This window comes from Mirounga leonina, unplaced genomic scaffold, assembly GCF_011800145.1.
Source record: "Mirounga leonina isolate KUSES-001 unplaced genomic scaffold, KU_Mleo_1.0 Mir_176, whole genome shotgun sequence".
In the NCBI taxonomy this organism is placed as follows: Eukaryota; Metazoa; Chordata; class Mammalia; order Carnivora; family Phocidae; genus Mirounga; species Mirounga leonina.
In genome coordinates, this window is record NW_023270454.1 from 9,279,363 (window position 1) to 9,293,468 (window position 14,106).

At 38.2% G+C, this 14,106-nt stretch overlaps 1 protein-coding gene across 2 annotated transcripts in view; it reads right to left on the minus strand.

Annotated features, from left to right (window-relative positions):
* The window catches only part of KIF13B (kinesin family member 13B), a 205,639-nt gene that overhangs the window by 114,806 nt on the left and 76,727 nt on the right, over positions 1-14,106 (minus strand). For both annotated transcript variants that reach the window (XM_035022644.1, XM_035022643.1), the window contains exons 8-10: positions 12,198-12,332; positions 9,740-9,852; positions 8,444-8,555 (exon numbers count right to left, since the gene is read on the minus strand). In XM_035022644.1, coding sequence (XP_034878535.1) covers positions 8,444-8,555; positions 9,740-9,852; positions 12,198-12,332 — 360 coding nt within the window. The remainder of the gene's footprint in view (positions 1-8,443; positions 8,556-9,739; positions 9,853-12,197; positions 12,333-14,106) is intronic.

A 14,106-nucleotide genomic window follows, 5' to 3' on the forward strand; every position in this document is an offset into this window, starting at 1 on the left:
GGAAAACAGTATGGAGGTTCCTCAAAAAGTTGAAAATAGGGGCACCTGGGTGGCTCCGTTGGTTAAGCGACTGCTTTCGGCTCAGGTCATGATCCCAGGATCCTGGGATCGAGCCCCACATCAGTCTCCCCGCTCGGCGGGAAGCCTGCTTCTCCCTCTCCCACTCCCCCTGCTTGTGTTACCTCTCTCTCTGTCTCTCTCTCTCTGTCAATTAAATTAAAAAAAAAAAAAAAAGTTGAAAATAGAGCTACCTATGACCCAGCAATTGCACTACTGGGTTATTTACCCCAAAGATACAGATGTAGGGATCTGAAGGGGTACATGCATCCTGATGTTTATAGCAGCAATGTCCACAATAGCCAAATTATGGAAAGAGCCAAGATGTCCATCGACAGATGAATGGATAAAGAAGATGTGGTGTATATATATATACAAGGGCATATTATGCAGCCATCAAAAAGAATGAAATCTTGCCATTTGCAATGACGTGGATGGAACTGGAGGGTATTATGCTGAGCAAAATAAGTCAATCACAGAAAGACATGTATCATATGATCTCATTGATATGAGGAATTCTTAATCATTTGATTTACGTCTAAGGAACAGAATAGAGCAGAAGGAATAGAATAGAGCAGATGGCATGTCACTTCTGAGATGAGATTATGAAAAGACCATGGCTTCTGTTATATGTGTTTTCTCTCACTCTTGGGAAACCACTATCATGAGATGAGGTGCCCTATGAAGAGACCTCAAGAGTGAATTTGGAAACAGGTCTTCTGAAGCCTTCTAACAACCACTTAGTTGAGCAGATCGAACCCCAGTCAAACCTTGCACTGACCACCCCAGATAACACTTTACTGCAGTCACGTGAGAGACCCCAGCCAGACCACTTGGTTAGATCACACCCAGAATCCTGACCCATGGAAACTATGAGATAATAAATGATTGTTATTTCTAGCTGTTAAGTTTTAGGGGTAACCTGTTACATAGCAATAGATAACTAATAATACACTAACATACCATCTCAAGATGAAAAGAATTACCCAAAAAAAGAGACTCAATTCTTTCAGCAATAGAATATCACTGAATTATAGATTCTCAAGATAGAGAGAAGACTCAAACAGGCCAATATGGGGGATCACAGGTCATAAGAAAGCCAACTCTACTTTGGGCAGCTTTGGACAGATATAAAATTCTTACTTTTGAAGATATAAAGTTTTTCCAATATCAACATATCTAAAATTTGTCTGCGCAATCTGTGATTTATATATACCATCTTTGGGCAGACTTGACTTAGTCCTCTCAGCCTTTTGTGAATTGGATTATTTTACTGATTAAAAAAAAAACAAACCAGAGGTTTGTTTAACAAAGAAGGTCAAATACTCTGCCTAAAGATCTGGAACTAGTAAACTGAACAATATTCTAATCCAGTGGTGTTCCACCTTCAAGTCCAATATGACTTTTATTCCCTCACAGCTACCCACAATTACACAGTAACAAAGTCACACTTGGCAGTATAGAGAGAGCTCAGACCTGAGGAACAAGTAAGGTGGCCAGACAGCCTTCCAAGTTATTCTGTCCTACCACCAGAGACAAAATAATTCCCTAGGTCATGCTAACAGTTCAATACAATCCCAGACAACGTGTGTGTGTGTGATTGACAATGTGACAATCCACTACTGAAAATTCGGTTTTCCACAGAAAACACAGCTTAATTCTACCTCTGAAGGAAATACACTCTAACACATGAAAAGGAAGGAAACATAAGTAATCTGGGCTCTAGAAGGCAGAAGTGACTTCTGCCAAGTCTGTATGATTGCTTGCTTTCCTCTTCGCCTCTAGACACTGATCTCACACCGTTGGTGCCCAGCTTTGGCAACTTACACAAGAATGTCAAGATGCACATTAATGACATTCCAATGTTATATATAAAGATCACAGGAATGACATCTCAGATTACAGTTCAGTCACTAGCAGCACCATGGGGAATGCTGCCCTTCAAGAACTACTGCATTCTGTTAGCCCACATGAACAGCAAATGCTATTGGGTAAAAAGGGATTTGTGACAATAATGACCAACGTGAAAAGGCATAGATATTGTGCTTCAACTTGTGCTGAGAAAAGGAAACCTGGCAAACGACAAATACTTGATATTTTATTTTTTATTTTTTTTAAAGATTTTATTTATTTATTTGACAGAGAGATAGAGAGAGAGAGAATAAGTAGGCAGAGAGGCAGGCAGAGAGGCAGCAGAGGGAGAGGGAGAAGCAGGCTTCCTGCGGAGCAGGGAGCCTGATGCGGGGCTTGATCCCAGGACCCCAGGATCATGACCTGAGCCGAAGGCAGCCACTTAACCAACTGAGCCACCCAGGCGCCCCAATACTTGATATTTTAAAAGCCCTTGTGCATGAGTAACAATATGCTTATATTCAAAAATGGCCCCATGCCATTAGCAAGAAGGAAACAGCAACAAAAAAACTGGCACTCATTCAAGGAGAAAGTATAAAGCTTCTTGTTACTCTTTAATTGTTTAATTAGGCAAATCAGATGAGCTTTGTTTCAAATGTAGCAACTGAAAATTAAATGGACATAGGAAAGAAATTGAATTTTGGAAGGCAGGATCTTTTTAAAGCTGAAAGAACTCTTTGAAGTAATCTAATGAAATTACTTCATTTTACAGATGGGAAATTGAGACCCAGGAAGACTGACAGACTTAACCAAACGTCATAACGCTATTCAGAGCAGAGCTGAAAGTACTCACTCACTCAGCTCTTCACAGAGTTTACCATCGAGAGGGTGACACTGGTAAGCAAACACTATATGGTAAGAACTAAGTAGGGATAAACATAGCATGGTCATAGAAAACAGAATGAGCAGAAAGCCCAGTCTTGAAAGGTTAGGGACGACTTTCAGAGAAAGTGATATCTGAGACCTAAAGATGAATAAGCATCATCCAGATAAAGGCTAATGCGGAGGGATGTAGGAGAGACTGAAGAGAGGAGGAAGAATGTTCCAAGCAGAGTAAGAGTAAAGTCCTAGAAGTTAGAGTACTCATCACTTAGCTAGAACTGATCACAGCAAGAGCAGGATGAACAGTAAGAAATAGGGAGGGGTCAGAATACTGAAGGCCTAGTAAATCACAAGCCATTAAAGAATTTGGACTTTATCATAATGGCCTGTAAGAGAGTTACTGAAGAGACTGAAGTTTAAGAAGAGTATTAATTTTTAAGATATTACAACTTACTATAAAGGATGGAATGGAAAGCTCGAAGGAAATGTTTCAATCATCCAGGCAAGAGATGAAAGTTGCTTCCATTAGGTAAGTGGCAGTAATAATGGAAAAAGATGGATTAAGTCAAAAGATACTCATTATTTGAGCATTTATTACCAGAAATTATTTGATGTTAAGAGGTTCACATTTAGAAGATTACACAGAGAAGCAAAAAACCTCTTAATAAGAAACAGTTCTCCACTGACCACTTACCAAATGAGTAACCACTCCACCTACCGAGAGAAGCGCTAGAGAAGAGCAAGAAGAGCACTCACATCTATCCCCCAACAAATCACCAAGGGCAGTCATTTTCTCTGACTCCCAGATGCTGTAAATATCAAGAGCATAACACAATTATAATGCAAATACAATGCAAAAACACTTTTAAAAGAAACTGCAAACCTTATGAACAGTTTTATGAGTTCAATGATAGTTATGTTGGACGATACTAGAAACATATAAAATCAAACAAGGATCGGGGAGAGTTAGACTAATTTAGAATTAAAGAAGGAGAGAGCGAAAGGAACATAAAAGCCACATCTAAGGAGAATGATTTGTGTATCAATCGATTCCGAGAGGTCTTTGGGAAAAATGTTTAAACATCAGAATAAGTTTTGTAAAAATGCCCCACTTGTGGAAGGTCATATGTTTTTTAAATAAAATGTATGACAAAAATCAAGAAAACTTCATTTTTTTTAGCCTAAGAATTAATACACAGAGGTTACAATTACAACCTAATTTTACTAAACAGAAGATAAACTGACTTTTTAAAATGTTCAGTTTTGTTCCTCAGTTCAAGTATTTTCACAAGTGTCTCTTAACATGTGGTAAAAGTGAAGTGCTTCTCCTTCTAATGAAAAGTGACCTTCGGCAAGATGTACAATATATAGCCTAGGCAAGAGAAGATGGGCAGTGAGGTCAACCCTGATTCCAATCTGGTTTTTGTGACCACTGTCACATCTGTAAAATGGGGACACTACCATTTGCCTTCAGAGAAGTAAATGAGATAATGTACATGAAGCGCTTTGCATGGTACTTGATTTTCCTGGCCTCCAGCCTATGGAATGGATACTCAATAATTACCTGGGCCATTTTAAGTTTGTGAATTAACTTCATAAAAGATACTTCCTAGTGTTTGTTTAAATGGACTGAGGTAATAACAATGAAACAACACAACAGTGAATATTATGTCTTTTAAATCAGGCACATCCCGGGAATAATCATGAATGATCAAGAAATATTTCTGTGGAAAGTCTGAGGAAGAAATTAATATCTTATCAAAATTCCTTCTGGAGGGCGCCTGGGTGGCTCAGTTGGTTAAGCGACTGCCTTCGGCTCAGGTCATGATCCTGGAGTCCCGGGATCGAGTCCCGCATCGGGCTCCCTGCTCAGTGGGGGGTCTGCTTCTCCCTCTGACCCTCTTCCCTCTCGTGCTCTCTGTCTCTCATTCTCTCTCTCAAATAAATAAATAAAATCTTTAAAAAAAAAAATTCCTTCTGGAAATTAAACAAATGAGATTTCAAGGTTAATTACTGACACGTGAAGACCAGCACAATTATTTCCTTGGTAGTGAAATGTTTTGTAATGCCCCTTAAATTCAAGAGTTATCTACAAGTGGTTTTTAATTATCAAACTTTGCTTATTTATCCTTTTGTTTTAAATTTCTATTTTTTTTTGCATTTTGGCCAAAGGAAGTACTCTACCTGATTTTCTACTGTGGCCAGTTTCACTTAATAAAGCATGCTTAAATGGTGTGCATAGTTTTAGAAAGTAAAGTTGAATACCAATAACCCTTTGACAGAGTAGAAACTAGGAGAAAACCCAACTTCCTTTACAAACATGTCACGGACTAAGTCAAAGTTGTGTCACCTTAGAAGAACAAATATTGTTAAAATATCTATGCTACCCAAAGCAATCTACACATTTAATGCAATCCCTATCAAAATACTACAGGCATTTTTCACAGAGCTAGAACAAACAATCCAAAAATTTGTATGGAACCACAAAAGACCCCAAACAGCCAAAGCAATTCTGAAAAACAAAAGCTGGAGGTATCACAATTCTGGATTTCAAGTTATATTACAAAGCTGTAGTGATCAAAACAGAACAATACTGGCACAAAAACAGACACACAGATCAATGGAACGGAATAGAAAACCCAGAAATAAACCCACAATTATATGGTCAATTAATCTTTGACAAAGCAGGAAAGAATATGCAATGGGAAAAAGAAAGTCTCTTCAACAAATGGTGTTGGGAAAATTGGACAGCTACATGCAAAAGAATGAAACTGGACCACTTTCTTACACCATCCACAAAAATAAACTCAAAATGGATTAAAGACCTAAATGTGAGACCTGAAACCACAAAAAATCCTGGAAGAGAGCACAAGCAGAAATGTCTGTGACATCAGCCGTAGCAGCATCTTTCTAGATATGTCTCCTGAGGCAAGGGAAATACAAGCAGAAATAAACTATCAGGACTACATCAAAATAAAAAGCTTCTGCACAGTGAAGGAAATATCAACAAAGCTGAAAGGCAACCTACTGAATGGAAGAAGATGTTTGCAAATGACTTATCTAATAAAGGGTTAGTACCCAAAATATTTAAAGAACTTATACAAATCCACACCAAAAAAATGAAGTAATCCAATTAAAAAAAGGGCACACGAACATGAACAGACATTCTCCAAAGGCAAACAGATGGCCAACAGACACATGAAAAGATGCTTAACATCACTCATCATCAGGGAAATACAAATCAAAACTACAATGAGGGCGCCTGGGTGGCTCAGTCGGTTAAGCGACTGCCTTCGGCTCAGGTCATGATCCTGGAGTCCCGGGATCGAGTCCCGCATCGGGCTCCCTGCTCGGCAGGGAGTCTGCTTCTCCCTCTGACCCTCCCCCCTCTCATGTGCTCTCTCTCTCAAATAAATAAATAAAATCTTTAAAAAAAAAAAAAAAACTACAATGAGATATCAGCTCACACCTGTTAGAATGGCTAACATCAAAACCACAAGAAACAAGTGTTGGTGAGGATGTGAAGAAAAAGGAACCTTCTTGCATTTTTGGTGGGAATGAAAACTGGTACACTCTGGAAAACAGTACAGAGGTTCCTCAAAAAGTTAAAAATAGAACTACCCTACAATCCAGTAATCCCACTGCTGGTATTTACCCCGAAATACAAAAACACCAATTTAAAGGGATATATGCACTCATACGTTTATAAAAGCATTATTTATAATAGCCAAATTACAAAAGCAGCCCAAGTGTCCATCAACAGATGAATGGATAAAGAAGATGTGGTATATATACACAATGGAATATTATTCAGTCATAAAAAGGAATGAAAACTTGCCATTTGCAAAGATGTGGATGGAGCTAAAGAGTATAATGCTAAGCAAAATTAGTCAGAAAAAGACAAACACCAAATGATCTCATTCATATGTGGAATTTAAGAAACAAAACAAAGAAGCAAAGAAGACCAAAGAAAAAAAAAAGGGAGAGAGGGAGACAAATCAAGAAGCCAACTCTTTTTTTTTTTTTTAAGATTTCATTTATTTTTTGACAGAGAGAGACGCAGCGAGAGAGGCAACACAAGCAGGGGGAGTGGGAGAGGGAGAAGCAGGCCCCCTGCTGAGCAGGGAGCCCGATGCGGGACTCGATCCCAGGACCCTGGGTTCATGACCTGAGCCAAAGGCAGACACTTAACAACTGAGCCACCCAGGCGCCCAAGAAGCCAACTCTTAACTATAGAGAACAAACTGATGGTTACCACAGGGGAGGTGGGTGGGAGGATGGGTGAAATAGGTGATGGGGATTAAGGAGTACACTTGTGATGAGCACCAGGTGTTGTATGGAAGTGCTGAATATTGTACACCTGAAATTAATGTAACACTGTATGTTAACTATACTGGAATTAAAATAAAATTTAAAAATAGCCAAAAAAAAAAAAGTTGTGTCTTCTACTAAGCAAACCTGTGCTTAACTCATCTTTATATTCTCAACCCCTTAACCACAGTAATAGGCATTCAATAAATTCTTGATCGATGAGAGAATAACTCATCACAAAACTACACAGGGCTCATTAAATCACTTCTTCATTTAAAAAAAAAAATAGAATGGGACGCCTGGGTGGCTCAGTTGGTTAAGCGACTGCCTTCGGCTCAGGTCATGATCCTGGAGTCCCGGGATCGAGTCCCGCATCGGGCTCCCTGCTTGGCAGGGAGTCTGCTTCTCCCTCTGACCCTCCTCCCTCTCATGCTCTATCTCATTCTCTCTCTCAAATAAATAAATAAAAAGAAAAAATAAATAAATAAAATAGAAAAGGAAAAGGAGTATTAAGTAAAATATTTTGTTCCAGGTTGGCAACTCTATACAGAGTTAAACTGTCACTGGATTTTCTATCCTCTAGTTCCTAATCCAATATCCAATCCACCACACCACCTCGATAGACTAAAGGGACCTTGAGGACTGGAAGAGACCTGGAAATAGCCTCTCTCTTCACTAAACTCCTGTTGCGTGTCCTTACTATCTCTCTCACGGAATCACTGACTCTTGTTATAATATTTTGTGTACACATCTTATCTCCCTTACCAGACCCTGAGCAATTAGAGGGCAAGGAGGGTCCCACATTTCGTTACATTCTCCTCATAGGCACTTCATAGCTTTTGTTCTTTCTCATTTCCATTTCTCTCATACATACTGAACCAATTAACAAATGAATGACTGTGTGCTCTATTCTGTATCCTTAAACAACATTAGAAAGCTAAAAGTAAATTAAAGTGATCATGAGTAGTCTTGATGTTAACCAGAAAAGCAAGGTCCAAAATGTCAGTCAAACAAAAGGAGTCTGTGAGAAAGACAGAGTAGTCCAGCGGAGTGGAAATCCTTTCCTTTGACTCGATCTGCTATAGGATTAGCATGAGGTTCTTCTTCTACACCTCAAGATCTCAAAGGCAACTGTGTGGTTTTGTGTGCCTCAAATCCCATTCCTTCCAGGGTCTGATGAATCAGGTGTTTAATCTATTAAATCCATGATTATCATGTGAGAGCAATGATTTTAAATTTGAACACTGGTAAAAGAAATGATAGGAGGGATTAACAGTCTTCTCTTCTCTTCCTTTCTACCAACCACCGAGAGTATGCCAGAAAGGGTGGGGTGGGAGCTTACTTTGAGCAGCCAAGTGAGAACTGAGTCACGATATGGAACAAATTTATTCTTGTTTTTGCCAGCACTCTGATCTGCTAGGGCTGAGATAACCAGACCGAGGGTTGTGAGGGACCTGCATGGTGCAACAAACCGGAATAATCATAAAAAACTGAGAATATCAAATGTCACATTTTAGCACAAAAACTGAACATCAAGATGCATTGTACCTGCATGAGAATAGCACTGTTGTCAGCATTTTGCTGCTCAGTTTAAAAACACATAAACTCTAAAAGCTGATATCCTTCTAACACTACTGCAAGCAATAAAACTGCTTAGCTCAATTACTTTTTTTCATTTTTGTAAACAGCAAACCTCTAGGTTAAGAAAAGACACAAACACCACATATCTTTAAGAAAGGAAGCCACAAACACAATACAATTAATTACAACTTAGTATAAGGCAAAAACATTTGCATATATGTATGTGTGTATATGAGGTATCTATATATATCATATGTATCTACACACATATCATATGTAATATCATTTATATGTATATCACCATTTAATAATACAATAATAGCATAGCATCTGGATGATGATCTTCTATGATCTCTAGTTGGTTACTCTCATAATGCATCCTTCTGGATTCCTGCCCACAAGGAGCTAATAATTTAGCTTGAGGTAGAACATATAACTATATGAAGGAGTTTGTACACAAAAGTATTACTTTATAAAACCCTAGCTTCTTGGTATAAATGAGCACCACCACAACAGTCATACAAGGGAAAGCCCTATGTGGCTAGTACACAAGCTGATGTTGGTTCAGACAGTGACACCCATGTTGAGATCAACGGCTGGACTCTAACAGACCACTACCTTGGTCCTTTTCCATAGCTTAGACCCGGCTACTGTGCCCCTACAGGGAGATGTTGGCAAGGTCCACAGACAGGTTTGGGTTGTCACACTGGGGGTGGGGAAAGAGAGGTGGCAGGTATTACCGCCATCTAGTGGATAAGGCCAGGGATCCCACTAAACATCCTACAATACACAAGAACAGTCGCTGGAACAATTACCGAGCCCCAGATCTCAATACAGCTGCTCTTGAGAAACCTCTGACGACTGTGCTCCTCAGCCCCATCAGACATCTCAACAAAACATAAAATAGGCTCAGGCCTATATATATATAAAGAAAATTCTCCATTATTTATTCATTATAGCTTCAATCATTCCAGCATCTTATTCTTTTAATAACCACAGAAGTTCCCCCATTTGGCTCTTAAATCAGTAAAATAATAAAAGCTTCTGAAAAACTTACTTGTTGATGTTGCTCCCCTCCTTCAACCTGTCCCCCGCAGCTCCGGTTTTCGTTGCTCGCTCACTGCCAGCTAAATCAACCAAGCTCAGTTTGCCCACTTTCTCTCCAGATGTCTAGAAAGTAAATCAACAAATACTAATAAACAGTTAAAGAATACAGGAAGTCCTACATCTCTACCAAATGAGTTTATTATCTAAATCCTTTATTAAAACATTATTTACTGTTATTTCAAAATTAGTTTGCACTGCTATAAAACAGTGTAAGAAGGGGCGCCTGAGTAGCTCAGTTGGCGAGGCATCCGACTCTTGGTTTCGGCTCAGGTCATGATCTCAGGGTCCTGGGATCGAGCCCTGAGTTGGGCTCTGCACTCAGCAGGGAGTCTGCTTGATTCCCTCTCTCTCTCTGCCCCTCCCCCTGCTCACACACACACAAGCATGCACTCTCTCGATCTCTCTAAAATAAATAATCTTTAAAAAAAAAAAAACAGTATAAGAAAACTGTATAGTCTAGTAGTAGATAGATACAAAATTATACCCAACTCTACTAACCCAGACAAGAGTGAAAGTTATCTCAGAAAATAGTGCCCCCCAAAATGGGACATTTTGAAGGGAACCCAATACAATTTTTTTTTAAAGATTTTATTTATTTAATTGATAGAGAGAGGAGGAGCACAGAGGGAGAAGAAGACTCCCTGCTGAGCAGATAGCCCGATGTGGGGCTCGGTCCCAGGACCCTGAGATCATGACCTGAGCCAAAGGCAGATGCTTAACCGACTGAGCCACCCAGGCACCCCCAACAAAATTTTCATAGAGAAGTATATGAAAAGCACTTATAAAATACAAATTTTAATATGATATAAAACTGCTTAAAATCTAAAAATATTTACCAATAACCCTGAGAGAAAAATATTTGCAACTCTCATTGGTCTTAAAAAAATTAATATTTTACATAATAGGATCTCTCAAAAACTCAATACTTTCTTATATTTTTCATATTATTTATATATAGTAATTCCCTTATTTCATAGTTTCAGGTATTAAATTTACATATTTCTCTAGTTATTATATACATATACATAAATATGTACTGACATTTTCCTTTATCAAAAATATTCCATAACATAATCACACACATAACAATATTTTATACTTCAGCAGCAATACAAGAAATGTGGAAAAGCAATGCCCAAATCTATAGACTGGTTCATTTCTTAAAACTTTTCTTTAATATATACATTTATATTTATTTCCCAAAAATAAACATGTTGCTAACAAAAGGATATTCAGCTTCCCAAATCAAAAGTACTTTTGGTTAAAAAAAAAAAGTCATCAGTATGTTTTTTGTTTTATGCTGAAAAGGAAATAGAAAACAAAGAACTTTTTGTTGTTACACTAATCTTGCTGTGATGGTAAAAAAAAGAAAAATATGCTTTCAGCAAAAGAAAATCTTGCCAAAATATAGCATTTTGCCAGCATGATTATTTTAGCTTCTGGTATTTGAAAATGATTTGCTGGGGGGTAGGCATCATCATAAAATATGCAAATATTCACATAAAAAGTAAGAGGAAAAACAAAAAGTTTTCAGTGCAGTAGAAGCATATACATTTCTGGCTCTGTTTACTCTTCATAAGCTTCAAAACCAAATACTCAAAAAATCATTCTACAAATCTACTGATTTTATAGTACAATTTCCCCAGTATAGTTTATTCCTTCTAATACTTAGCTGTTTAGCAGAAGGTAACATTTCAAAACAATCTCTACTAAATCAGCTAGAGTTAACATTAGCTTATACAGCTAGCCATCCAACTTTAAAGCTCAAAAATTGCTATGGCAGAGACCGTGAACCATCAGCATGTTTAACTTCTGTCCCACCTTCCTTTAGTTGGACAGGGAGGAACTGAAAACTGCATTTCTCACACTCAATTGCAGCCAGGGTTCAGGATGTGACTTAGGTTCTGCCAAGCAGATATACTTGCTTCAGATTTGGAAAGCAGAAGCAAAGCAGAAGTCATCACCCTGGCCTGTTTTGGCTTTTTTCTTTTGGCAAGAGGATCATGGAAATAGGAGGTTTTCTACAAGTGTCTCAGTTTACATTCTCCAGCTTCCCCTCACCATGAGGCAGCTTTACTAACTCCTGTGTATCAGGCAGGCCTGAGCTCACAGCTCAGAGGTAGTACCACCCTTGGTGGATGATATCTACATTGTTATTCCTAGAGATTCAGTCTAGAATCCATTCTTTCTCAAGTGTTCTAAAACTCTGTAATCACCCAATCCCTCCATTAAATCCCTTTCTGTTTACCTACAGTGGCTTCTATGTCATGCTGAGTCCTAATATATCCATGGCTGGCTAGGACTTTAAGTCATCTAACACATGAAGGGAATAGAATATGATAAATCATGATCCACTTTAGAAATATTAAAAAAAAAAAAAAAAAAAGGTCAAGCATGTGAATACTTACCCCAGACTTCACATCATATAAAGTATGTGTAAGGGTGATTTTGAAGACTGCATGAGATCGACTACTCTCCTCATTCATGTTGGTGGCAGCAACTGTGCGAGACTTGTTACCTTCAGACATCAAAGACTCAATATCCTAAGTAGAAACAAGTCACAGACACACATTTCATTACCTGTCAAATAAACATCAAAACTCTGCTATCCTATGAAATGCATTACAAGTTTCACTACTCAGTCAACCACATTTGGAGTTTACACATTTATACTTTGCTTCTCAACGAACATTAAGCCCCACAGAATATAAGAGCCAATACTGTCTCTGAAAACTCAAACAAAACACATTTATTTTCTGTAGGTGCCAAATAAAATAGCAGCTTTGACTAAGAATTAGAAAAATTTAGAAGCCACATGTGGAGACCCATAAGATGGACAAATGATTTGTGCCAAACTTCATCTAATCGAGAAATTTAGTTTCTTTAATGACAGAAGCAATAGAAGACAACTATTAAATCAGCTTATTTGAATAAGCAACAAACAAAAATAACTGTAACCCCTTCATGCAGGCATTACACTGTCACCACATTATTGTATTTTATACCACACCTGTTTTTGAAAACAGAGTATCAAGAAACTAAATTTCTGCAGATTTACTCCTTCATTGCCATTACTGTTAAAAAGGAGATAGCATGGGGCGCCTGGGTGGCTCAGTCGTTAAGTGTCTGCCTTCGGCTCAGGTCATGATCTCAGGGTCCTGGGATCAAGCCCCATATTGGGCTCCCTGCTCGGTGCGAAGCCTGCTTCTCCCTCTCCCACTCCCCCTGCTTGTGTTCCCTCTCTCGCTGTGTCTCTCTCTGTCAAATAAATAAAATATTAAAAAAAAAAAAAAAGGAGATAGCATGATGCACTTGAAAGATCATGGGATGGGATCTTCATTTTTTCAAACGTCATAAGCTCTAAAAATAGTTACTAACCAAACTGAATTTTAGTTTCATAAGTAACAATGCAGAGCTATAATATAATCTACCTTACAAGGATTTTGAACAAGGAACAAGAAAGATGGTACGTATAAAAGGGTGGACCAGTTGTCTCCTCTTACCCTGTCTCATTTTCTTTCTAGTAAAGGAACCCATAGCTGAGCACCTTGCAGTGGAACTGAGACTACATTTCCCAGATGCCCTTGCAGCTCAGTCTGGCCGTAGGATTAAGTTTTGGCGAATGAGACACAAAGTCATCTGGGAATTCTCCTTAAAGGGAGCAGGCAGGCTCTCACATCTTGGTTCTAAGAGCTTGAGATCTTGAACTATGAGAATAAGGGCATTACCACAGAGCTGGCTCTCTGTGGAGAGTTGGAAGGAATCTAGGTCCCCAAAAGCATCTTTGGAGCCACTGTACCAGCCCTCTGACCATTCATTCTTTCATCCATTCATTTGTTCACGTAAATAATACATGAAAGCCACCTATTACATGACAGGTACATTCTGAATTCTGAGAATAAATAAGGAACAAAATAGAAGACAATTCATGTCCCAAAGAACTTAAATCCTATTATATTTTCCTGTTATTTGTAACCAACACAATCCTAACTGACACATATATATGAAGAACTTTGAAAATCATAATTTTCTATTTGGCTGTATCAATGAAAAAGAATAATGTTTATGAAAAAATTCAATATGATCAATAAAAAGCCTCGAAGTAGAAACATTAACTACAAAGAGAAGTTTAAGTAGGCACCAAAATGGAAAAACCAACACAAAAAGTAAAATTCACAATTTTTTAGAACCATTCCAAATGCATTTTAGATCTATTAAATCTGACAATCCTGAGACTTACTGTAAAAGCTTCACCTTATTTAGCCCACACTTATTTATTGGCCCCCAATCTGTTGTCTCATGCATAAACTCTGTATT